This window comes from Neolamprologus brichardi, chromosome 3 (genome assembly GCF_056152115.1).
Source record: "Neolamprologus brichardi isolate AB-2024 chromosome 3, ASM5615211v1, whole genome shotgun sequence".
Taxonomy (NCBI): Eukaryota; Metazoa; Chordata; class Actinopteri; order Cichliformes; family Cichlidae; genus Neolamprologus; species Neolamprologus brichardi.
In genome coordinates this window covers 24,785,227-24,812,776 of record NC_142106.1, presented here as the reverse complement: position 1 = coordinate 24,812,776, position 27,550 = coordinate 24,785,227, and the positions used below count along the sequence as shown (strand labels likewise).

At 40.3% G+C, this 27,550-nt stretch overlaps 1 protein-coding gene, 1 long non-coding RNA gene and 1 pseudogene across 3 annotated transcripts; 1 reads left to right on the top strand and 2 right to left on the bottom strand.

Annotated features, from left to right (window-relative positions):
* Window positions 1–131: 131 nt before the first annotated feature.
* Window positions 132–1,557, bottom strand: LOC148103984 (uncharacterized; annotated as a pseudogene).
* Window positions 1,558–2,084: 527 nt separating this feature from the next.
* On the top strand, window positions 2,085–19,859 carry LOC102785464 (uncharacterized). Of its 2 annotated transcripts, none has more exons than XR_015717121.1 (6): window positions 2,085–2,288; window positions 4,464–4,533; window positions 17,621–17,734; window positions 17,849–17,915; window positions 18,127–18,276; window positions 19,531–19,859. It is a non-coding gene; the product is annotated as an uncharacterized LOC102785464 (long non-coding RNA). The 2 variants fall into 2 exon arrangements; XR_015717122.1 differs by having other exon boundaries at window positions 17,621–17,747.
* Window positions 19,860–20,059: 200 nt separating this feature from the next.
* On the bottom strand, window positions 20,060–21,502 carry LOC148103983 (uncharacterized). Its single transcript, XM_087839251.1, has 2 exons — window positions 20,801–21,502; window positions 20,060–20,347 (listed from the first exon to the last, which is right to left on the bottom strand). The coding sequence occupies exons 1-2, from the start codon at window positions 21,500–21,502 to the stop codon at window positions 20,060–20,062; spliced, it is 990 nt and encodes a 329-aa protein (XP_087695377.1).
* Window positions 21,503–27,550: the final 6,048 nt, after the last annotated feature.

The following is a 27,550-nucleotide window of genomic DNA, read 5'->3' as shown; positions in this document are numbered from 1 at the left end:
CATTCATTTGCAGAGGAGGAGGATGGCTGAGAGGCTCCGACACCCCATCTACATCATGGTGTTCATCTCCGTTTCCAAAACATCTTAGCAGACGTGACACGTACGTGGAGCAGTGAGATTTCAGGAGCCATCTACACACAAGGCCGCAAACCAAAAACACCACAGCTGTGATGCAGACAGCGACCAGAGTTCCCAGTCCGTTTAATTCTGAAGTCGTCTGTGTCGGCTGCAGAGGATACAAGAGCAGAAATGCGATCAGATTCAGACGCAGGAACTTTCAAACTATTCAATGGAACTGTGACTTACTGTTGCGGATTCACGACCGAACATCCCTGATACATCTGTCAGTTTTATTCTGTGACTATATTGCGCAGCAACAAGGTTAAGTTTTTGTATTTATTGTCAAACTAAAGTGTAAAGCAGTCATGTTATAAGTATGCAGGGAAAACTCTACCAAGGTGACGGTACTGTTGTTTTATAATGTAGCTGCTGGGATCTTGTTTTACTTTTTCAACACTTTCATTTATGTTATTTTTTTTTTACTCTTTACATATCAGCATAAATAGCAGTATTGTAAATTTCCCTGATATGATTTTGAGGTTGCATCCACACCTGAGGGGCCAGTTTCACCACCAGGTGGGCCAGCACTTGTTGTGGAGTTGTGGATGCACTGTGAAAATCAAAGACAGATGTAGTTCTATGTCTGCTGTAAACCACTTCACCGTGAAAGTGTGACCCGCAGAAATTAAATCCGAATGCGCGTCAGAAAGACGCAGGAGAGGAGCAAACAACACCAACCACGCTGTTTTCTTTGGAGTCACGTGTAAAAATAAATAAAACACACGTAAAGTCAATGTACTCACCATCAGTGTAGGCTTTAGCGTGCTGGTCAGGGAGTCAGGGACAGTCTCTCGAACTCGCAGGCGCACAGCTGAGCGGTGTCGCTCCGTCTTGTCCACATCACAGAAATAAACGCCTTGATCCCTCAGCTGAACTCGCTTTATGCTGAGGGACAGGTCTGCCCTTTGGAACCAGTCTGATGGTATTGATACCCGGCTTTCAAAGCCATTCCCATAAGTAACCTGGGGAGGATTCAGCTCCAGCACCACTTCTCCGTCTCGCCTCCACTGCGCAGTCTTCACCCTCTGACCTGCTGTGATGGAGCGGCACGGCAGTGCAGCATCCTCACCCTCATCTACAACAACTTCAGAGGGCAGGAATACTTGCAGATCAGTGAGCTCTACCTTCCCTTTCTTCTTGCATGTAAAGTCATACATGCCCTGGTCATTTAAATCTACACTTGTCAGTATTAAAAAAATCGCTGCTTACAGTCACCCGGTCAGTGTAAGCTCGCCCCGGCTCCCAATCACCATGAAGAGACGCCACGCCCTGAATGCTGCCGTCCTTCAGGTGTAGATTCAGTGCCCCGTGTCCCTCCATGCACTCATCTGAGAGGACAAACTTAACATCATCCCCTACACTCGCCTGGATCAAGTCTCCAAAAACCTGGCTGATAAAAACTAGAAGAACAGCTGCAGAAAATGGTAACCGTATCATCCTGTCCGAATGGTAGTGAAGGCACTTAAATCCAGCTCAACGCGTAAAGGGTCCTTTCGGAAGAGAAAACTCCTTCTAAGCGGGGTAGAGCAGGGCGGGCCAAGGTAGTAGAGAATAAAACTTAATTATCACGTATTTGCCATAGAAACATAATATAAAGCAACCCTGGCCAGTAGCAAGAAGAATGAAATATAAAAAAGAAAAGAAAAATCCAGCGGCGAGCAGACAGCTTCCCCACACGTCCTCTTCCCTCCTTTTGTCGTTCTTTAGTTGCCGAACTAATGTAAAGGGGCTGTCACTTTTCTTATAAATACCGACCGTATCTCATTGATCATCCGGGTCGATACTTACCCTGAGCAGACGTCTCAACCATGCCCTGCTCTCCGCTTTATAACGGTGGTTAGCGTTTCGTCCCATCAACGGCCCCTTCTGCCACCTTATTGGTCTTATGTGCCCGCAAGGCTCATCCTGATTGGTTAGCGTCTGAGTCTGTTTACAACCTCACGGCTGTGCCGACTGTGGGTAGAGCGTCACTACACACTTGCTTTCTTTTCTTTCTCGTCTTACAACTCACTAAGATAAAGGGTAACGGAGGAAGCTGAATAAAAGATAAATACAAATAGAAAAATTATTTATATAATGGGTCTGTAAAGTAAGTTAGTTAAAGGCATGGGAAAGTTAGTAAGGATCTTTTTCTTCACTCTGGATTTAGGAGGACTCCAGCCGTTCAGGTAACTCGTTAGCTTCCCTGACGCTAGCTACAACGTTCACGGTTTCTCATGGATATCCAGCAAGTGTGAAGTTGTTGACACGTCCCCCGGGTTATTGTAACTGCTCAGACAAGATTCAGCTAATGCAAAACGGGGAAAGTGCATTAAATTGACCAAAGGAAGGACTAGGCTTAGCATGTTGGCCTTATAGCATGCTAAGTTGGTGTAGCCTGCGCAGACTACGTCGACGAGTACAAATATGGCTTTTTCCTTTTGGGGTTTCTCTCCTGTGTGCGACCAGAATTCAAGTTACGTTTGTTTTGACCATGAAAATACACAAATGGTGTTTGTACAACATTGTACCAATGAGTCTAGAGACACAAGACAAGGCAGGGTGTGGCAGCGGAAGAGCATACACCACACTGCCTAAAAGGTATTCGCTTGTCTGCCTTCACAGACGTTTGAACTTGAGTAACATCCCATCGCACGAGTTTTTTTTTAATGAAGATGTTATCTCACTGAATTTGCAGAGCCGTTCTCAATTCACCACATTTCCATCTAGGGAAGTGTGGTGAATTTGCTGAGCTGGGCTTTTCCCCCCTCTATTCTAGAGTCAAATGTGAGGCCACCTGACAACTAAATGTTGGTTCAAACTGGCTGCTGCAGAACGACAATGACTTTGTTTTCACAACTGCTATGTGTTGATAAAGAATTTTATGATAAAATCAAATACAGTACTGAAAGTATGTGTTTTTTGGTAGAGTTAAGGATTGCCATGGTGCTTAATGATCAAAGTGCGAGAACAAATCTGTACAAGTGAAAAGTAACAGGTGAAGGGGAATATGATGATGCGTCAGTGGGTTTACTTGTGAAACTCAATGTGAAACAAACATTTTAGTACTCAGAGATAACATCACATTAATTCTTGCCCCAGCATAGAAGTCTCGAGTGACTGCTCGAGGTTTGAGGCTTCACGGGTCCCTGAAGCTGAATGACTTGTTTGCTTCACTGAATGCAGTGTGTGTGTGTGTGTGTGAGAGAGAGTCGTCTTTTATCAGTGTTGATGGTGTTTAAACAGGAAATTACTCGCACAATGTAACTGAAGTAGCTTTGAGTGGTTAGTCATTCAATAGTAGATTAGCGTTAGTTTAGTGTCATTAAGCCTCTGAATGAGTCCATTGAGATTCAGCTGTCAGAGGGCGAGCATGTCAGTTGTCTGACAGGTTTGCTGTGAATGCAGTGCAAGTGAGTGTAAAGAGTGGGAGAGACCAGTTTCAGTTACATTTAAGCACTCATATTATCGCGTAACTCTTACCAGCAAAGTCCCAGATTCAGAGACCTAACTGGGGTGATCCTGACTGTAAAACTGCTGTAATGCCAGCAGCCATGCACAGATCTAATGATTTCTGCTCTTTCTTGTAAACTACTGTAAACATTTTACAGTAGTTTCCAAGTCATTGAGCCTTATCCCACACAACTATATTGTAATCCTCTCGGATTAGTCACTGAATAAACATGCTGTGGTAGCACAAACGCACACGGCCACTGGAGGGTGTATCTCGGCTATAACTGAGAACCTTCTGGTGGCTTTTTAGGATTACTTGAGGTGCAGCTGCCAGGTTTTTTTCACAGATTAATGTGCAGATTATTTCCTTGATTGATGTTCTGTTTTTAATTGACAAAGATTTTGCACAATAGTGAGATGACATGGTGCCAATAACAGAAAGATAGGAGGCAGAGTCACTTAACTTTGTTATTCCCAGGACTAGAAATGAGCATATCAGAGGAACAGCTCAGATTGGGCAGTAACCCAGAGACTGAGGTGGTGAGAGATGCAAGGCATTGCAATACGACTACACTGACAAGAGTGAAAGGATTATCTGCTAATGTGATGGCAAAACTGTCAGCCAAGAAAAGAGGAATATTTGCTCATTACTGACTGAGTGATTAAATGTTTCAATTCTAAACTCAGAGAAAATCAGATTATGTAAGAGTGTGTGGGAATTTCCATCTAACCTAATAAAGCATTCACACCTTCCCACTTATCCAAATCCTGCAAACACTTAAGTTGCTCGGCACACTTCACAGTTATGACCAACACTGAGATTACTCAGCAGTTTCTGTTTTAGACAGATGACTTTAGTTGCAGTATTTAGGAAAGCTTTTCACATTTGACCTCTTCGTTCATTAATGCAGGTACACTGGATTCTTCTGATACTGACTTAAGAGTGTTCCTGGTGTCCAGCAGGCTGGCGATCAACATCTGGTAAGAAATCTGTCTCTCTTTTGATGAACTGTGTCAGGGAAATTTGTAATACAAAATCCATCATCAATCATAAAGGGTGTCAAGCAGGCTTCGTCTTTTTGGCTACTGATTGATTTCTCAGTGATTTAGATTTAGCGGAGGGCGTTATAGCCTTAAGGTTTTATCAGAATATTTCAATAAATTTGTGATATTATTTAAAACAATATAGGAAAAAAATACTGAATAAATAGTCAAACAAATGAATAACACACTTCTTTGTTTGAAGTGTGCATTTGTTGGCACTTGGTTCACATTCACTGCCTGCTTGTTTCTCTTTGCTCACGCGCCGTCACATTCTGGTTGCTCTCAGCGGTGTGTTTGCCTCAGGCAGTGAAAACAAGTCTGTTGTCTTCACAGTACTTAGTACAAGTGCAAAATCTGTGTTTTTCTCTGAAACCCAATAACTGCTGTCTGCCCTTAATGTTCGTTTTACATTTCACATATAAAGGGAGGGGCTATTATTTTTCTTAAAATGGTTATTTTTCTCAGTTTAAACATTTAATATGTTTTTGTGTTTTGAAATCTTGATTTATTAGATTAGCAAAGTTACATCTGAACAAACCACAAGACTTGTGCAACAATGTCTGTTGGACAGGTGTGGAGATGTATGGTCGTGATGCAGGGGACCATTTGAGGAAAACCAAACACCATATCAGCACAAACACCTACAAACTACAAAACTACTTGCAGTCATTGACTGATTCATGAACTGCTCTGTATTGCAAACTATTCGAGAGTCAAATGTGAGGTCATCTGTCTGACAGTTAAAGCTTGGCTCAAACTGGCTGCTGCAGAAGTTACTTTGTTTTGTGAAGCTCAAAGCTAACAAGTCACAAGTTTTGTGACTTGTTAGCTTGTTAGCTGTTCTTTTATCAGTGTTGATGGTGTTTACACAGGGAGTCATTCACACGCTAATTTGTGTAACTGAAGTAGCTTTGAGTGTTTGAAGTCATTCAACAGTAGATTAACTTTGGTTTAGTGTCATTGAGCCACTGAATGAGTCCACTGAGCTTTTCAGCTGTCAGACGGCCTGATATTTATCTTGTCTGATGCATTGATCAGATATTCAGGCCCATAAAGCACACTCAAATCATGACTCATGTCTTTAAAATGAGGCTGTTGGTTAATGGTTTTTGTGAGCAGTCACTGCACGTAGAAAAAGTAAGCTTACTCAGTCAGGCTGTATTTTGTAATTTGCCTTGTATGATATTCACAAAGAGCGGCCTAGCTTTGAGTCAACAGTGTCAGCGGTTTTCCCCTGTAGTTTATGCACTGCCTCAAAATAAATACTTCATTGTCATCCAGTTGTCATACAGATTTGTTGTGTAGTGTAAGTGAGGGTAGCAGGTGGGAGAGAAGCAAATGAATGTAAACAGCTAGCAGAAAGACAGCAGAGGTTAACCTCACTAAAGGACAGAATCTCACACACAGCCTGTCTGCTGGGTAATAAGTCGGCTTTAACCTCTTTAATTTAAACTAGTTCCATTGTCCCTCGTGTCATCTGAAATGTTCTTGGCTTTCATTAGAAAAGTTTTTCTGTCATTGCTGCATGTCGGCACTCGCAGTATAATTTCTTGACACTATGCCATGGATGCTGAAGAAGTGTGTTTGTCATGTGGGGCTGACAGATCACACGGTCCTTGTTTTCCACCCGTCGTCTTCTGTTTCTTGTTTGTTGGTCCTTCTCATGTCACCTTTGATTCCACACTTTTATTACTTGAGTGTGTCAGGGCAATGATACTCAGCACTCCTGTTATTTCAGCCTGAGAGTTCTCCTTTATTTACAGTCATTTTTATTTGACTGATCAGTTCTGAGTCTAGTCATTATTTACCACAGACGATTGTGGTTCATGCTCCCACTCTCTTACTGTTGACAACACTGTTACTCTTATCAGTGTTATCTTAAATATATTCAGCAGTGCTGTGTCTTTATTACCAAGTGGAACACAAAGCTCTGAAGTAGCTGCAACAGTGAGCTTAGATTGAGCCCCACTCAGCACCATCATTTTAAAATGTAGCACTAGCAGTGAGTCAGACTTTGTCACCAGGCCCCACTGATGTTATTGTGACAGTCAGAACAAAATGCCTTTGAACTGAACTCAAATGTTGTACTGTTAATGACAGTTAATGCCCCTCAGTTTTTTCCACTTTCAGTCACATTCAAACACCCACATTATCTCTTGATGAACTGAGCATTTCCAGGAAGGACCCAAATTCAGAAACCATTGATTTCTTTCTTTGAGGTGAACCCGACTGTAAAACTGATGCTGATCATTTTAATGCAAATTTGTTGGCAGGTCAAAGTTATGTCAGTGGGAGGGACTGAAACCTGCCTGGTTACACAGAAACTTAATTTGATGGTTCTGATTATACACAAGCAAGTACACAGTTTACTCCACTGTAGGTCACAGTTTCTGTATAAGCTAATAAAGCATAAACATCTTCCTACTTCCTACCGAACTGAAGTGTGCTAAACAGGTTATCAGTAATACTGAGGTTGCTCAGCAGTTTCTGTTTTTAGACAAATGGACTGACTTCAGTAAAGCTTTTCACTTTTTACCTCTTTGTCTATTAACACAGGTGTGCTGGATTCTTCTGATACCCACTCAAATGTGTCTCTGGTGTCCAGCAGGCTGAAGATTGTCATGTTTGCCCTTTTCTTTATGTCTGTGAAATTTGCAATACAAAATCCAACATTGATCATGAAGTGTGTCTTGCAGGCTAGCTGTTTTCACTATTGAGTGATTGCTTAGTGCAGGGGTGTCAAACTCAAATACACAGTGGGCCAAAATTCAAAACTGGAACAAAGTCGCGGGCTAACATTAATATTTATTGAAATATATTTATTCCTCCAGATATAAGAATGAATCTTTTCTTATGGACTCAAACACGTTTTGCTGAAAAACTGAATGTGGAACAAGCAAAGCTTAATACTAAACAATATATATAGTAGCTGTATAATACCAGTAGGCCAGCTCTAATAGTAATTTTGTGTGGCTTCGCGGGCCAAATGTAATTAGGCTGCGGGCCAAATTTGGCCCGCAGGCCAGAGTTTGACACCTATGGCTTAGTGATTACAATTAGGGGATGGTGTTATAGCCTTCAAGGTTTGTCAGGATATTTGAATAAAAAGCGTCTTCTTTTACAGCAGTATAGGAAATAACTTTGAATGACATGTCAAACAAATGAATGACACACTTCCTCATTTGAAATGTGAAACTGAATTTGTTAACACTTGGTTCACATTCACTGCCTGCTTATTTCTCTTTACTCACGTGTCGTCACAGTCTGGCTGTTTTCAGTGGTGTGTGTTTGCCTCAGGCAGTGAAAACAAGTCTGTTGGCTCCAAAGTATTTTGCAAAATATATAAGATGTGTAAAGTATTGTGTTTTTGTTGGTGGTCTGACCTCTTGTCACCAAACCACTTTCACACTATTGTAGAAGCATCTTCTTAGCTACAAAATCGACACACTGCTCTCATCCCAACACGTGTCTGTACTTGTGTGTTGTTATGCATGATAAGGAATATGTGGCACAGTGTCACTATATCATTAATATTGTGATGTGACACTTTTTTAATCACATAAAGTTTATATTGGGTGGTGTAATATGACACAGCCTTAATCAAACTATAAAGTCCAGCACTAAAGTGAGAGAGTCCCTGTGAATTTCTTCTGACTTCCTTTGAAAGATAACATGTGGAGTCAAATGACGCTTGCTTGGGGTTTATGCTTAGTAATAATTTGTTTTAAAAAAACCCCAAAACCCCCAAAATAACTGCAGTCTGCTCTTCACGTTCTCCTGAATGTGTTGTTCTGCATATATAGATGGAGCTTCATGTTAATCAGCTGTTCACTACCAGAGAATTTACATGAATCGCTGTGATATGATTATGTAAATATGCTGGGGTAGTTTACAGTAAAGGCAGGGAGTGAGTGCTGCTTTATTTGACTGAAATCTCTGTGTTTACCTTTTATTTCTGTTAAACAAAAAGCTTAATAGGGTCATGTAAATGTGCAGGAAAGCTCTGTCTTTAACAATAGATCGAGCCCACTTTGATCTCTCAGTGCGTTAAATCCGACTCAGCTGAATCTGACGGTGTCTGCAGCCACACAGTGGCGCTGTAGGGTTGGGGGAAAAAATCGATACTGTGTAGTATCGTGATATTTTATTTGCTAATAATGTATCGATACAGGGACAGCAGAAATCGATATTTTGTTACAAAAAAGGTTTTGTGGACTCTGACTTCAGAGCATGTTGATCCTTTTTCTGAGCAAGAATCCTGACATTCCTTCACTGTCCAAATGTGTTTAACTTTTTTATGGCAGCAATAAACATGACAGTTTACTTATTTTAATTTAAGACATGTTTTATTTTAATTAAGTTTAAAACTTTTTTATTTAATCTAAAATTATATTTTGTTTTAATTTACTTTCAAATTCTTCAGTTGCTGAATGGGCTGCATAGTTTTCATAAATTGCATAGTTCAGAATAGCTATAATTGTACCAGATGGTTGCATTCAGTTAAGTTGGACTAGACTGTAATACAAACCGTTCAAGTTTGTCAACAATAAAACTGAAATGAGAGAAAGACTGAGTGTGAGACTTTGTTATTAGATAAAATGAATATTGATAAAGTTTACCTTTATGTACAGAATCTGAATATCGCAAAATATTTTTAAAAATTGCAATAATATCGTATCGTGCGTTAAGTATTGTGATAATATCGTATCGTGGGATGTATGGTGATTCCCACCTCTATGGCGCTGCCCACATGTAATGCACAAATATCCTTATCATATGGCCATGAAGGCGATACCATCCCCCAGAACAACAGTGTTACAAAGAGAAATTAAACTGTTAAAGAGATTCAGTTCTTAAATGTGTGTCCCTTCTTTGCATTAACTGGCTCAACAAAACCTGAAACCACCTCTGAGGTCTCGATGTGCGATTTCCTACTTTCTTCTTTCTTTCAGTCTGTGTTTGCTTTCATACTGAAAGTACTTTAACACCTGCTTCAGTCGGAAACAATGACAGAGATCAGTAAAGGATGCAAAAAATACAAAAGCAAAACAACTGCACTGGTGCTGATAAGGGAGGAAGATAAGTGAGGAGTGCTGCAGAAGTTCAATGATCTGTGCACTCTGACTATTCATCTAAGGGTGAAATGTACACAGATGGAAGTGTTGTCATCACAGTCAGTGACAGCATTCACTTTGTCACCATGTAACCACATCCCTGTAATCGAAACAGTCTCAAATATGTTAAGGTTCAAATAACAGCCTGCCTCGAAGACAAGGAGTGTGAGTGTGTCTGCCTCATAAACTGATGAGAGTTTCTTAACAGCAGCCTGACATCAACTTCAGGACTGATTGATTTATAATACTTTATTTATCCTGAGGATCAACCGAGGATGAGCCTCTTCTTAGTATCGTAAAGGACGGGTACTCGAGAGGGGATATTTGATTAGTCACAGTGAGTGAGTGACAAATGCAGGGTTGAGAAGCGGGTTAGTGTGAACTCTTGGTTTTCCCCTGATTTTTCTCTTAAAGTGTCATATATAACACTTCAGAGATGCTGTAGTTCTGCAACACGTGCACTAGTTATCATGCAAACCATCTTGTACAGGAAGTTGATCAAATCTAAAAGACACTCGCTGTACCAGATGTTTTACAGGGTGTGAATATGATCTAGTTTTAATCTATATTTTAATTAAAATTATGAAGTCAAAACAGTTTTTACAGAGACAGTCATAACTCCAAAAATGTATGTTCATAAAATTTGTAAATACATTCTGTATAAAAGTTTAAAAGTGAGAGATTAATCTGAATTCTCAGAGAGAAGTTAAAATGGTTTCCCTGGTGAATGTGCTGTCAGTTAAATGACAAAGCCTTAATAAACCAAAACCTTTAATGCTCCAACTAATGTTCCCAGGTCTGGTTATGGCTGATGAGGTATTGTTGTCCCCCCAGCAGGCGAGCAGTCACCAGTATTTTTACTGATGGCTCTGTTTGTGTTTGAGTTCGGTGCCCTGCGTCTCCCTGGTGGTGCTGATTTTCTCGGAGCAGTTTGATTATTAACTGAGGAGTTAAAAGGCAGGTGTTTGTGGAGGACCTGGGCTTCTGAGGGTCCTGCTGCTGCTGGTGGTCATCACCCTCCTCGGCCTGGGCATGGCATGCTTTAATACCCAGTTAATGTGCAGCCTTGTGTACACGGTGCAGTTTGGAGAGCAACACCTGCACTTCAGGTAACATTGTGTTATTGCTATACAAGTATGATTTGCTTTGCCTGTTGTAAGGCTAATAGGCTAACAAACCTAGCATATGCCATCCTTAGTACTGAACTGAATCATTCAGGAATTTCAGGTTAAAAATCTTTAAAAACATTAGATTATGTGAGAGTGACACACTAGAGGACAACTACTGTTTCTTCTTCTTCATACTCTGCTGTGTATCCTTCCTTAGTCTGTCTGTAATCTTATCTCTGTATCTTGTTTTTAGGTTACTGTAAGGGTTTATTGCAGAGTCATGTTGCTCATCACAGTAGTGCGCTGCATGCACTATGACGACTGCATAAAAATCTGATATTGGATAAAAATAATGTTGGAAAAAAGTCTGACTGCAAGGCAAGTTTACACTATAGCATTTTGATAGAAAATGAAGAAATTTGGCACATTGTTCACCAACCTTGATGCTTTTTGTCTTGCAACAATAAGTATTACATGTTTATTTATATATACATATAAGCCATTATTTATTTTTCCTGCTGCTCGGTGGTTGAGATTTGAGTGTAACATTGTTGCAGTGAGTCTGAGCGCTCAGATGTTAATTTGGTCACTAACAGGGGCTCAAAGTCTAAGTTAGTGCTGGTGTATAAGGTAAATTGGTCCTACCACCAACAATCCACTTAATGAGCATGTTTGTATGTCAAAGTTTTGGCTTTCACTCAGAGTTTTCCTAGACAGTTTTTTGGGAAGTAGATCTTTTCAGAGTCCATTTGTTTCCTTTTTTTCTCTTTTCTTACCACCGATTACTTCCTTAAGGAAGTAAAAAAAGAAGAAAAAAAAAGAGCCCATGCTTTCATCAATCTCGTAAAGGTTTTAATAGCAAAGTGATGGAAAGTGTTTCGATAGAAAAAATAAATAAATAAAAAAATAAAAATAAAAACAAACACAAAAACACCAGACATTATGATACAGACTTATAATTTACTTATAATTTACACCGATGTTTGTTTGTTTTGTTTTTTGGTTTTTTTTGAAATTCTATACGCAAAAGGTGAGCGCGAGAGCCCTCGGTGCACCTGCTCGCTGCTGAAGTCAAAGTAAACTTTATTGTCATCTCCGCTAAAATATATATAAGAAGAGTAAGAAAATAAATATACACTTTAGGACTCGGGGTAAAGGGATTAATAACAATTTAAAATTTTATTTTACAGTTTGATGATTTAAAGTCTCACACAACCCGTCGAAAGGGGAGAGGCCCTGCTGCCTCCAAATAGAGCACATTTCATTTATAATGATGTAAATCCAAGCCCATTATGTATTCATGATTTGAATCCTGGGTTGTGCGAAATCACAGAAATAAACATTAGACAAAGTGAATCTGTCAACTAAGGTGTAGGTCTGTTAGGTTATGTTGTAGTGATCATCGGGTTGGGGGATGGGTGTTCATACTGGAGTGCAAAATTAAAACCAAGATGGACAAGGAAAGTTCAAAGTCATCAGGTGCTCAGTTTAGAAAAAAGAGAAAAGAAGAGGAGGAGAAACGAGGAAAGCAGATGTGTCATTGGATAATGGCAGGTCATCCTGAAACAATCAGAATACTTTATTAATCCCTAAGAAAATAATGTGGATTACAGTTGCTCCAAGAAGAAATGGTAAAAATAGTAAAACTCCAAACATTATGTTACAGATTTTAATATTAATTAGTCATTGTCAATTGTTGATTTGTCCTGTTCTCATTGTATGACGAATTATGATGGCTGTTTGGTAGCCGTTTGCATACTCTTATGGTTTTGGTTTTTATCGTTAACTCTGTCTTTTCCTGCGTTGTGGTTGTGCGTTTTTTGAAAGAAATATTTACGCGTTATCATAGCGACCAGAGAGCATTAAGGGGCAGAGAGGAGGATGTGACGCTGCTAATAAAGTTACAGAATTACACAGTGAATTCCTGTATTGTTTGTATGTATGTATGAATGAATGAAGACAAAAACCACCGTTTTTGTCTTGGTCGTGTTATTTTATTTTGTTGTATTTATCTGCGACACCTTAAAGGCCGCTCAGTGACAATATTAAACTGGTCCGTGGCTCAAAAAAGGTTGGGGACCTCTGATTTACAGTATAGGAGCAGTTTGTCTGGAAACAACAACTGCAATCTGCACATTCATAGGTTTTTTTTATTGAAATAAAATTATATATTATGTACTATACGAGTGGTTGAATACGCGCAGTGGCATGAAATAATAACTTCCCGTCAAATGTGTTAAACCTAAAGTAAGGAGCCTGCTTTGAAAATGTCAGAAGTAGAAAATACAGATACTTGCATCAACATAGGAAGTAGAAGTAAATTACATATACCTGAACTTTAAACTGAAGTACAGTGCTGACTAGCAATACATGCATATGGGTAGAATTTTGTATTACATGAACTTATTTCGAGCTGCATCAGTGATTGGATTTTCTGCAGAGAGGAAAGGAGGCCGAGGTTTCTCCCGTGGGCCACACGCAGGCCTCAAACAAGAAGCTGCAACACGAACATAACTTGTACTTAAAACATGAATTCAGCGATATTAATGCTCACTGTGATCTTTGAAATTTTGGATAATTACATTAACTCAAATGTGTCCCAGATAAAAAATAATAATAATTGGACGGAGGCTCCATGATGGAGCACTGCGGGACTACATAATAGTGTTAACAGAAGGACTGTAGGTAGACTGAATAATATTTATCATAAATTACTGAAGTAATTATTCATTACTCAGACATTCATTGAATATTTAGTGACACAGCTTGTATGAAGTCCCTTTCCTGCATCCTCAGTGTACATATTGTGCGCTGAATTGGCCTCCTGTTCTTCTCTTGCTTTGCCTCCGCAGTCTAACGGCCTTTACACACCACAGCCGCAGCTTTCCTGGGAATATTAAAAATATTTTTCACATAACTTCACGGGACGAATTTGCAAATTTTATCAATTTTATTTCATTATTAGCATCAAGCTCGATTTCCCGATTTCTTCGCAGTTCTGACGAACCACGATCGCGATTAACACACGCGTCGGTGCTGACTATAAAACGACATGTATATAATCAAATGATCCTATACCAGGGAGTACTAGGGCACATTAATAAAAATATATAATATTGACGATTGATGTGTATAATAAAATGATCCTATTATACCTAAGACAGTGCGATAAGAAGTAGTAGGAGTAAAATATATACGATTGATGATTTTGAGATTAAAGTCAAAATAGTATTTTGAGAGGAAGAAACTCGAATTACACCTGTTTCCAGAAAATCTGCCACGGCTGCTCTGCAAAATACTTCGTGTGGACGAGACGGCGAAAGCGTCCTTTGGAATCAGTTTACTGTCCAAGAGAGTGATCTCCTTCATCACGTAATCACGATGCGTGTTAGTGGTTTGTCTTGAAAGTGCGACTGTAATTGTAACCCCGAAAATACTATTTCGAGTTCAATCATAAGAGGACACCATTTTTATTTTATTTTGTAATTGGTCGTTACACTGCTCTAATGTGAAACCCGGCTGGAAAAGGAGATGATGGGCTACTTACCGCTGCTGGCGATCCCTGCTTCTCTTCTTGACCTTCAGCCTAACGATAAATGGATCCCCCCTCTCTTTTTTTCTCCGTCTTCATCTTGGCTGTAGCAGAAATATCCCCCCCGATCTTGCTTCTTCGCCTGCCGCAGATTTAAGGAAAAGTCTCTATGTAAGAACCGGTCAGGTGATACAGAGTGTCGGCCGTCAGCAGTCCCGTTACCGGCGTCGGTGCAGGATTTCCACTCGAACACCATGTTGGTGAACATCGCCTTGTGTGCACATCCGTTAAAAGTTACTTACTTGTTGAAAGTTATTTTATTTTTCAGTGTTACTGTAATGAATCCAGTTCTTCTTTGCCAATTCAAATATCTTTGTAAAGCTATTATGTTATATTTGTGGCAATTGACTATTGTTGGCGGCTTAAACTGACTTTATATCATCCATAAGAGATGCACATGAATCAATGTATCTACTGCAATGTTTGTGGTGCTTCTATATGACAGATGTGTTAGGCACCTGCAGTAATTGCTAACACAATGCTCATAAAGCCCAGTTTAAACACTCATTTTAAACTACTTCAGTGACACAGCCAAAGGACTGATGATCTTATGCCTTTCACAACACTCGCTTCTTCTCAGGATTTACATTCACATCTGGGGTTTCACAGATGGTAATCTGTGAACTGTGATGGATAAAAGCTGGATGAGCTGCTGTCATTCATGTTTCTGGTGTAGTCTGCTATTATAGACTAATGATGATGCAGACATTTGTCCTCTCTGCTTTTTGTCTTTAAGTGCCAGTTGGATGAGTTGGTTCCTCTCTGCTGCTGATAACAGACATTATGATGGCGTAGACATAATTAATATTAATAATAATTCAGTGCTCAGTAAATGCACGGATAATTCGTAATAAGCGTTTTAAAAAATTATATTTGTATTCTAAGTGTGATTATTGAACTAATATTGCTCATTACATATAGTAGTTGTGGCAATTGTTTTTGTTTTTTTAAATGTGAGGTTGTCGTTGCAGATTTTTTTCTGATGTATTAATCGGATATTTTAAATAAACAGGGATAAATGTAACTGCTGTTGCTGATTACTTACTTATTGATTACCGTACTGTTATTTATGCTTGCTTTGAGCTCTGTGTGGTTTATTCTTTGAAAAAATGAAAAACGACAGCACATCGTAACCTGCCAAGTCATCAAAGACAAGTAACAAAGGTTTGAGTCTCACTTTTGCTTTTACATCATGGCCGAACCTTTAAAACAAAAAAACAAAAAAACAAAAAAAATAAGTGACACAGTGTTGTTTTCATCTTTTTTCTGCCCGCACTGTTACACACAGCAGTGTTGTCATGGGCCATACTTAATGTTACTGTTTGCAGTTAGAGACGTTAAGAAGGAGAAATGGGAAAGTCTGTTTGTTCATGTTGTTCGTGTGAAGAAGAAAAATCAGCATTTGCAATAAAACGCTGTTGATATAAGTACAGGTTGTTGTTAGTCTTTTGCTGAGTGCAGTGTTTTCTACTTTGCTTTCAGATTTTTCACCCAAGCAGAAATAACAAGAATGAACTATGTTATTACAAATGTATAAACTTAATATTGTTAATAGAGTTTTGATTATTATATGCACTAGTTTCGGTCACAAGTGTGGGTAAAAGAACTTTAAAAAGCTGAACTTTGGGTTTTAAAGTGAGAACAGTTTCTGAGTGTGTGGCTGTGATCTACCAGATACGCAAGGCATGTCCTCCTCAGCTCCCTCTTTGGCTTCAGCTGTAAATTATAAACTTTAAAAAAATTGGTAAATTTAAAAAAAGAAATAAGTTCTTCTAAAGAAAAGGAATGTATGATTGAAAGAATCATATATCTCTTCTCCAAACTGGAACATCTGTTGTTTTGCTTATTTTGCATCCAGAGAGATGAGATGTTACAGGGGAGGCGTAATCTGTGATCAGTGGGTTAGATTAGTCAGATCTATACTTCTCTCTTTTTCCACTTTGAGCTTGGCCCGGGCGCCAGGCCCTGCCAAGCAGCCTCGGGAGTGAGCCAGTACATACCTGAGCATCCAGCCCTGATGCACCGACGCCACCAGCCACCTGCAGGGAGTGTGGTTAGGGGAGATATTTAAGTATGTTTAAATATTTAAATATTAATTCAGGAATACAGATATTTTAACGTGACATGAATGGTTGGCTGCACTCATTCTGTGAGGATTTGCTTTGCACAAATATTTTCTGTTCCCTTTCATTTTTCCTTCCACCGATAACGTCCTAGAAGTTAGAAGAAGAAAAAAACGGTGCCTATTTATCACTTTTGAAAAAGTCAAAAATGCTGATGTCTGGGCTCTGAGCAAGCCTGTGTTTTGTTTTTTTGTTTTTTTAAAGAAACGCCTGACACTTGGCTGGTTAACCAGTGTGGAGTGGGAAGCTTTTGGCTAATAGTTCTTCTGGAATGACCTTATTCATGCAAAAATGCTATTTTAATATTGTCTTATTGTTGACATGTAGATTCAGATACACAAATGAAAACAAAGTGTTACGTGTGTGTGTGTGTGTGTTTTAATGATTAATATCACTCAAGACCACTTAGAAAATGACAAAGTCTGGCTGCTCTAAAGCAAAATATGAAGAAGCAAGGGCTGACACAAGACTTCTCTTAAGCACATTATAACTGTACAGCTGTGCTCATAAATGGGGGTGGGTTTCGATAATTGATTTTCCAAAAAATCGATTTTAGCTTGAATAGCGCGATTCGTTAAATCCTGAATCGATTTTTAAATATAAATGTATTTTGCCAGAAACGAATTTCAGCAATCACCAAATCACCAAACAGCTAAAACAGCAAACCAGAGCAGGTAAACGGATTCTGCACAAAGGCGTAAACACAAAGCGCGGACCCAACACATCAGAATCAGTGAGCTGTCGGCTTTCTCACCCGACGCCACAGACACGGGGCTGAAAAGCCGACATATCACAGATTCTGATGCTGCAGGTTTTGTCACTCTCCAACCAAACTGGATTGAACCAGGAGCAAAAGAAGATCCAAACTATGCTTCACATTTCGCTTCACTTAAACTTTGTCATGAATTCACTATTACTTTTGCCGTTTTGCTTCCACCACGATAAAATCACAGTGGTTTAAGCTGGTTTAGATATTTCATTCTTGCAGTTTCACAGTATCCTGATTGTCATTCTTCAGTTGAGTTTTCACTGGTTTTCAAACCATCAAACACTTTAGATTCACACGTGTTTGTTTGTGTGTTGCAGGAGTTTCGCTCTGAATCTGACCTCCTCTTTGTGCTTCTGTGGCTCGTGGGGCCATAAATTGGTCACCGTGGCGACCAGCTGGATGATTGAAAGTCCCCCGTCTGACTTACTGAGGTCAGCCGTCACTGTTAGTGTTTATCTCATATTATGTCACATCTAAAATCCTGTGTAAATATGAATGAATGGTGATTAAATTAAACAGATAAAATGTATTTTCCTTTTTTCCAGTGTTCACTGTGGCTCTGCTCTGCAGCTGGTCTCCTTTTCCACAGTGCAGTGACACAGTGTTGAAGAGGTGAGTGTGTTATGTCACAACGGGACTGAACAGACTCACGCGCAGGCTCTAAGTTTAGGAAACACAAGAGTCTTTATTACAGCACACCAGGTGATATATTTACAAAGGGGAGGGGAAAGCCGGGCTCCAGGGGTCCACACACAAATGGGAAAGACGCTGAAAGTCCACACGCACTCCGTCCACTCCTCACGCTCTTCTTCACACTCCACAGAAAACACGATGGCGCACTCCACTCCTCGTACACTCAATCACTCAGGAAACACAGGGGTTGGTCCAGGGAATGAGGGTCGGCAACGGTCCAGCAACGAGAAACACAGAGCTGCAATATTATGAGCTGGAACACTCTCGTGATGAGCCACAGGTGCGTGATTGCAACCAGGTACGTGGGTCAAGGGCAGGAGCCCACAGGAGAGCTCCGCCCAGGCAGATGGAGGAGGGAAAGAGAGGAAGGGAGAGAGCAGGAACAAAAATGAAAATAAAAACATATGTAGCCATGCTGAGCCGACCGGGTAGGCACAGGGACCCTGACAGTTAGAGGAAATGTTAATGTCAGGTTTAGTCTGTATGCACTCAGAGGTCATTTGTACCTGCTGCTGCTGCTGCTGCAGTTGTAATGATGTAAACCCTGATTGGTTGGATAGTTTGAGTAACAGCATTTACTGAGGCAAAGCAGAACAGCTGCTGATCCTGAGCTGCTCTTACAAATGAAAGATCAGTGAAGAGCTTCCCTCACACAACATATCCTCTATTGGACCTGACCGAACAGCCAGAGCCTGATGTTCACTACAGTCATGGCCAGAAGAAGCACCAGTGTCAAAAAATGAATCACAAAGCTGTTTTTTTTTTGTATATTTATATGGTAATAAAAAGTCTGTAAAGTGATTATCAGTGTTGGGGTCCTTAATGCTGACTGAAAATAGTTTCTGACTTCTTAATGAAAAGTACCTTAAAAACCCTTTTTTAAAATAAATATAACAGGAAGGGTTTTATGGAAATAAAGTAGGTGTATTATTTAGCTGTATCTGAAAATCCTTATCAGGTGATTAATTGAATTCATACTATTTTGATGAACTTTGTGTAGATTCACACTTTTTTTTATTTAAAGCCGATAAATGTCTCGCCTTTTAATTTGGCTTTATCTGCCTCTGTGTCCTGCATTTGGTTGCGCTGTCATGAAAGTGTTGGTCATTTTACAACATGAGCATTATTTTGTCTTTCATGAAGGAATGTTGAGGAAATGAGGATTAAAACGAGCGAGTCTGTTCATTTCCTTTTGATTCATGAACAGCCTGGATCAGGTCCAGACACTTTCTCCCAGTGTGTAACAGCCTCAGTGTTTCCTGAACCATTTGCCTCCAAAAACATTTGTCTTTGCTGGGCTACACTGGGAAACTCTCCACAGAGGCATTCAAAGGAAAAAAGAATCATTCTTGTGTGTGTTGCCTAATTTCTACAGTTTAGACAATTTAATCAGTTTGTCAGCAAAAAAAACCTCTTATATCCATCAGAGATGCTGGCTGTAACCTCGTGTTTGAGATCGTTTCTCCTCCTGATTTATAGCTGTTAAATTACTGCCTGTTTGTATCTTGAGTGAGGACCTCTCCCTGTCTCACAGCACCACATCGCTGGCCAAGGGGGCTCAAACTCGCTTCTACTTCCTCTGGAAATTGAGGAGAGCACGAGTCCCACCTGCCATAATGTGCTCCTTCTACTGGGAATTTTTATTTATATATGAATGAGATTTACAGATTTAGCAAGGACAAGTTTACCAAGAAAAAAAATACTACAGAAAGAAAATGGTCTGTCCATATTTGATTCTTGAAAATGTTTTCCCATTAAATCTAACTGCAGAGGTAGATGAGTAATAACCAGGCTTCAAACTTCACCAGTACCAAGTGGACATGTCTCAACAAGAAAACACCAATAAATCAATAAAATATAAAAGTGTGTGTTTGTGTGTTTTGTTTTGTTTTTCTTTACGGTCCAAGTTACTGAAGTTACTGGTGTGCAGATACTGTGTAACTTGATACATGTAAACACAGAAGGTGAATTTAGACACGATAGGAAGACATAGAGACACTGATGAGCATCTCCAAGTAAAAGAACCAGTTTCTTTATTTAAAAAAATATGTTTATTTCATTTGTTATTCTTTATTATTATTAATATTATTAATAGGCAGTAGGGTAATTTCCTCTGGAGCATCAGGTGGCCTTTTAAAGCCATTTGTAGAGACGTGCTGATCTCCTGATGACTGATCATTATTGGTGGTATGGCACCCGTTTAGTTGGGCTCCGGTCTCCTCATCTCTTGTTTCTCTCCTCCGTTTCCGGCCCAAGAGGAAAGCCAGAGGACCAACGATCCCAGATGTTACAGCTGCTGTTACAAGGAATGTGATCACTGTGGTCCATGTCCTATCAGAGGACTCTGATGGCTGTGAGGACAAGAAAACAGGAACCAGGCATGTTAGTGAGTGTGGTTTGTGCGAAGGTTTCAGCCAGCGTAAATTTAAACAAACCAAAAACACAATAAATGTTTCTGTGCAGTTATGTTATCTATCAGTCTCTGCTTCCAGGGAAACGTGTCATCATTAAAAATGCACACAAACACTAACAGACAATGAGCTTCAGCCGTGAAGTGAACTGACTGTGCAAGGCATCAAATTCAGGTGTTGGTGGAAAGCCTGGTGCTGTGACATCACCTCACTGTCCTCCACTCAAACACTGACCCACTGCTCTGAAACACTGACTGCAGATCTGGCTGAGTTTTTGGCGCATCTGAATCTGGCTGAGTGGCGCCAGATTCAGATGCGCCAAACGCGCCAATAACGAGCCATCAAAGTTTGCTGTTCAGTGTGCAGCTATTTAAATGTGGTCGGTGTACTTACCGTCGGTGTGGTTGTAGGCAGAGGTGTGCTACCGGCTGCTGTGGGGACTTGAGGGTGGACTCGCAGGCGGACAGCAGATCGGTGTCTCTCTGTCTTGTCTATGTCACAGTAATAAACTCCTTCATCTTGTTGCTGGACTCCCTTTATGGTGAGGGACAGGTCTGCTTGTCGGTCCCACTCTGATGGTATCGACACCCGGCTTGTGTCAACGTCTCCCCCGTATGTGATTCCCCCCGTTTTAGCATCCAGCTGAAGCACCGCGTTTCCATTTGTCCTCCAGCGCGCAGATTTCACCGACTGGCCCGCGGTGACGGAGCGGCAAGGGAGTGTGGCATCCTCGCCCTCGGTTACATCAACTTCAGAGGGGACAAATACTTCCAGCTTGATCGCTTCCAAGTCTTTGCCGTTGCATGTAAACTCGTACAGCCCTTCGTCGTTCAGATTTGCGTTGTCCAGGATGAGAGAGAGCCCTCTTTGATTCACGCGGTTTGGATGTTGCGGACCGGGTTTCCAGACGTTTTCCAGGGAGGCGATCAGCTGCGTGCTGTCATCGTTCCTACGCAGATTTAGTTTCCCCCGTCCCTTCAGGCACTCCTCTGACAGCAGAAACTCAACTCCATCTCTTAAAGGAGCTTGGATCAACTTTCCGAAAACCTCGCTGCATGAAAATAGAAGAATGCACAAAAAGCTCGGAGTCTTCATCCTGTGAATGAGGAGGTAGAGTGTCTTTCCTCCACAGCGGCGCACTGGCTAAATGGAAGAGAGTGAGTAAGAGTCGATCACGTGATGAGATTTTTTTCCTGCAAATTCCCTAACCCTCAACATATCACACGCAAGCAAGGACAGTAATAGTAATGACTATATTACTATTGTGATTATAATAATGAATGTAATATTATTAAAACGTCTATGTGACATTAATAATAATAGTAATAATAATAACACCAACAGCAATAATAATATAGAGACTGTAATAATGCAGACATAATGGTGACTGTTATAGACTGTAAATACATTGTTGTTTTTCTCACACACCGTAGACTCTGCTTTTCTTTTAATCAAATCTGTCTTCTTTTGTTTTCTGTATTGTACTGTTATATTATCATTTTAATTGTAGACTATAGTCTGTTGTTTTTAAATGTGCTAATAAATAAATGGACTTAACAGTGACATTCAGCTGCGTTTTACTTTAATTTGATTCAGTTTGTTGTTTTTATTCACGTAATAAACATTATAGTAGAAACAGGTCGTTAAGCAGGAAGTGAAGTTCTGCCCTGCCTTTAGCTAGTTTTTGCATTCACGTTAAAAGCGAGGGAGGCACAGAAAGAGGGGAAAATGCTAAAATATCCGCACAGTATGTGTGCTAAACCGGCTAAAGACACGAGGACGTCACCGAGCAGTCTTTCACACATCCCGGATACTCCTGCATGACTTCAGGTAACCTGTTTTTGGCTTTGTTTTGGGAGTTTTTAGCTCCTCGTTAGCTTTGCTAACATGCTAACAAACTGTCGCCTTTTACATGTAAAACCTGCTGGTTTTTCCCTGTGAACTCCTGCAGCACAAATTGCAACAAATATAACATAATAGTTTTACAAAAGATAATTTAAGTGGCTAAAAAGGCCTGGATTCATTTTAATGTAGATACAATAACACAGAGAAGTTGGATTTATTTGTCTGAACCCCAACATCAGGAAAACTTGTGTCAGCTTCATCTACACACCAACACACTGTCAGTGTTGTCAATAATCAGTTATCCCACAAGAAGACAAGATGTTAATTTCCGTGTGTATGATTACACATTCATTAGCTGAGGTGTGGAGGAGGCGTTGTGCATGAAGAGCCAGGCCTCACACCATTTTCTGCATGAAGGCCTGCCTCTGCAGGCCATTTATCTGAGTCTGTGACCGTGGCTGAAGCTGATCCTGGAGTTGAACCAGAAAGTTTCTTTGTGTTTTTTTTATATCTGATAAATTTACCTATATGCGTAAATGTAGTTAGCAGCATTTATGAAGAGGTTATATATAAAGTAAAGAAATGACCTGTTTAATGTGTCTTTATGTCTCTGTGTTAATGTATCTACATTATAATAAATCCAGGCCGTTTTAGCCATTTAAATTGTCGTTATAAAACTATTGTGCTATATTTGTTGCAATTTTTGCTGCCCTCTTGGGCAGATCACTCAGAAAAACGTTTTTAGTATCGGTGAGACTTTTAATCCGGATAAATAAAGGGCATGTAAAAGTCACTTCACCAAAATCTTATTGCAGTTTGTAACTTGTAGCAGGAATGTTGTTGGTGGCTCAACCTTACTTTATATCATTCATGAGAAATTGGGTTCACCAAAAACTCACTTACAACACTTAAAGTGACCGTCCTCGCTGAGAGCCTCCTGCAAGAGACAAAGAAAGACATTCAGAGTAGCTGTGGTTATGTGTTTGTTCATTTTTCTATCTTCAGTGACACCGCCAAAGGACTGATGATATTATACCTTTCAGAAGACTTACTGCTCCTCAGAATTAATTACCTTTGGGGGTTTTACAGAAAGTAATCTGTGAATTTTATGAATTCATGGCTTCACTACCAGTAGTGCTGGTAGGTAACCAGCTTTGATAATTATGGGTCTGTAGCCAGTAAAGGTAAATGGAAAACAGAGGAGCTGTCCACACAGTGACATGTTTATGAACCTAAACAGGATTTATCATTGATAAAATGACACAGCACTTTGGAGGAGTCTGTACCTGCTAAGAAACAAACCCAGCAGAATGTTTCACTCTGTCAGTGACTTTATGCTTGTTGTATGTTTTTCTCCTCAGATACTTCAGAGTGTTTAGAGTTCATCATTAATGAATATTTGTGTCTCAGCTATTTGCATAGAAGTTTAGATTGAAATCTCTCGCACATGCTGCGTAGTACTTAAATATCATCAGGGTTTACACAGGCAGTTATTTGTACACAAAGGTGACTGTTTAAAGTCATAAGCTGCAGATTTATTTTCATGCAGTGATTGTTTACTGAATGAGTTCACTGAGCTTCAGCGGCTGGTGAACTTGGACATTCAGGGATTCTTGCACTGGGGACAGCTCTACGGCACAGTTACAGGTAGCAGAAGGAAGATTGTTCCACTGAGCTTCCACCCTGATATTGATCAGCTTGTACACTTCAGCCTCAGATGGATCAGAACAGCCGCAGTCAGGATTCTTAATCTGAGTGACTCTTTGAGGTTTCATCTCGATGATCATCCCAAAGACTGGCGGGGGTGAAATTCTTAGTTCTGTTAGAAAGTAAGCAGTTTGTCCACTGTATGTATATTTTCACCCTTAATAATTACCTTATTGAAAATGAGTGCTGTGTATATGACCGGTTTAAGAAATGACATGGGCCGAATCGTCTCACGTGTCACGCATGCGCCGTACATCAGTGTGGATGAGCAACTCTTTGGAAACGATTGAAAACGATAGTGCGGACTCAGAGCATTTTTAGACAAAAATGCTGTTTTCAAATTTATCCGGATTAGTGTAGACGTAGCCTTAATTGAATTGCCTCTACACTATTTAGATTTTTAATGCTGTAACTGCCCACATCAATATCATCCATACTTTATTTTTTTCTCTGCTTTTTTAGCTTTAAAGAGACTGAAGGACTCAATATCGTGGCGCAGTATGTCAGCTGAAATCTCTGAAGCACTAAAGTTTCTACGCCCCACGTGTCTCATGTTGAAATGAAGAGCACTTAATTATCAGCCTCCTTTTAATCAGATATGTCTGATGGTGAACACAAGCCTCCAGCAGGCAGCTGTCTGAGCTGAGGAAACAAAAGGCACACTTACAGTCTAAGCTTTGGTTTCCCACGAGCGTTAGAATTAGCCTCACCGCTACGGTGTCATGTTGCTTTCACATGGATGCCACAGGGATCCTGCGCTCACTCTTCATAGAAAGTGACTGCGGTAAATGACATTGCACAGATTTAGTGGTTTCAGTTTATTTATTAACTGTACTTACTGCACAGGAGCAGAGAGTCCAAGATGAGTCCGTCTCTGTGTTGTGACTTTATGAGATTTCCAAATCACTGCATTTAGATTTTAAAACACAGAGTTTGTAAAACTGTGATTCAGATTAATTTAATTTTAGCTCATTGTTCTCCTGCTGGGCCCCATCTGTTGGTTCATGCTCACTGCTCTGAGACTGTGTGGCTTGTAGAAGCAACAATATATTTTCAGCACAAAGCAGAGCGCGTTACTTGACAGCTAGTGGAAACAGTGCAAACCTCAGGAGTGGAAACCAAAGTGATTCAAGTCTTAATATTTATTGAAGGCTGTGTGGGAGCGCTGAGTAAACAAGTGCTGCTTTGGAGCTAATTTGGAGCTAACTGCTTTATGTTTAAATTAACAGGGTGATTCTCTTCAGTACTACTGGTCAACAACTTCACATGATCCCTACTGTAACTATTTGTGTGTGAAAGTAGTTACAAAACTAAAGTAGCTCCTGTTACATGTGCTAATGTGTTGTTGGCTGAGGCTCAGGAGGTTACAGAGCAGATCACTTTCTAGTCTCCCCGTCTAAATGAAAGTGTTGTGTAAAAAAACACCAGTCTGATATACTTTTACTGTCTGATATGTTGTACAGGGTGTCATCTAATTTCAAAAGGCTGTATTTTTCTACAGTAATGAACAAAGTAGCTTGTGGGAAATTTTAATTACGTTTTTTAAATCAACAAAAAAAAGAAAGAAACCTCAGGTCAGTTGATCACATGACCCAAGTTAAAGTCCTCCTGGAGCTCAGTGCACTGGATCCAGCTCTAACTCCAGATGATGATGATGATGACGGTCAAACTCTTGGTTAATATGAAGGCTGTCAGGAGGCTTGTTAAGACTCATCATAACTCTGCTGCTCCCTCTCTGCAGGTGCTGTATTCAGCTGACATGATGATGCTGCTCGTCTTCAGCTGTGTGGGTGGAGCAGCAGCAGAGGTGGAGGCTGAGGATGGTGTGGATGATCAGGTGTGTTTTTCTTTTTTTTAAAAACATTTCATTTTTAAATTGAAAAACAAACAAAGTGAACAAGCAAACAAAAAGCTCACAACTATGGCACACAGCAAACATCTACAACTAACCACAACATGGCAGGCCATTGTGACCGCAGGAGCACTTCTAGGTGCACACTCTTGTATCCATGCCTTTCAAGGATAACCTCAGACTTCTGAAAACTATGGAGCCAACGTACGGAGCGAGATCTCGCAAAAGTTTTAGTCGCATTCTTCGGAGGCCGCTAGCTCAAAGCTGACCGGGAGGTCAAGGCACGATGTGCCGGGAGAGCGGTGTTCCCCCCGGCTGTAGTAGGTCTCAACCTCCCGTTAGCTTCAAGATGGTGGGTGTCAGACGTCTCCGAAAACATCGGTGCACTTTTGCAAATATGTGATGTCTTGTAAACCGAGCAGATGTTTGACATTTACACAACTACATTCACACCTCAAAATATCTTAAAAGTTTATTTTGTGACCCAGAAAGAGTAATATTACAACTAAGTAGCTGTCGCCATAGTTGGAATTCAACTTTTGCGAGATCCCGAGTTAGTTTTGCGACGAGATCCCGAGTTTGTTTTGCGAGATCTCGCAAAAGTTCATCTTAATTTTTTTCTCCCATGTCCCTTGTGGGGCTCCATAGAAAACCAAACACAAAAAGTAATACCATAATGACATCAGACACTCAGCTGTTCTGCAACTTTTACCTCAGAGGATTTGTGGCACCTACAGATTCTCCTGTACCTGCCAGCACACTGACACTTTGACTATCACAGGCCTGTGTGTGCACATGTGGATGCTCTGTGTAACAATGATATTTATTTTTGCACTACTTACTACTGACATGGAAGAGAGGAAAACCAGGGTTCATTTCTGTGATTACATCTCACTAAATGCAGGGTAATGACTGTGTAATGTGTTGAATTTAATGTAATGGACTCTCTGAGCATATCTGCTGATAAGCTGACTCAATAGAGGCACATCCTGTAGATAAGCAGCTCTAAGATTTACTGTCTCTGCTGCTCTGAACGAGTCCTCTGAGCTTCAGCCGCAGACACAAACTCAGATTTATCCAGTCAGATTCATTTTCAGGACCTGAGGGAGCAAAGCAGACACAAACTGCAGAATATTTTATTTATTGGTCTGTCAGCACCTAATCAAGCCTCTCTCACCAACTATTGTTGAATTGCTGGCTGATTGTGTGAGGCTGTAGCTCCATCTGTCTAATGTTGATGTAGAGATCATCCTTTCATCAGCTGCTGCGACAAAACCTTAAAGCTCAGATAGAGATAACAGGTCACACAGTGACTGTGAGATGAGCTGTATCTGCTGATGGGAGGCTGAGGTGGAGGTGGCTGTGATAAAGGTGCTTAGATTTGCACTGGGAATGACAGCTGTCAGGTATAAGAGTAAATATATCTGATGTACTGGTTAGTTTGGACTGTAGAGGATTATATTAATTTGATATTGAGCTGGGAGTGGTGGGAGGATTGCTGTTGTAGGTGTGACAGAGCAGAAGTGAGTGATTGAAGGAGAATGATTAGTTTAATAAAATGAAATAAAATGTCTTCACATGTCTGTGAAATACTCAGCTTCAAAATAGAAACCTGTGACATCTGTTAGAGAATAGTCTGTACTGATCTGTCAGTGCATTATGTGCTCAGTTGAATCTGACAGTGTTTGCTGCCACACACTGCTCTAGTGTGTACACATGTTATACGGCCATAAAACTGT

Excerpts from the sequence above, each read along its gene's own strand:
- LOC148103983 (XM_087839251.1), bottom strand. The coding sequence starts at position 21,502 with ATGAAGACTCCGAGCTTTTTGTGCATTCTTCTATTTTCATGCAGCGAG. Across the intron at positions 20,348-20,800 it reads TGCCTACAACCACACCGACG|CCATCAGAGTCCTCTGATAG; the intron begins GTAAGTACACCG and ends TTGTCCTCACAG.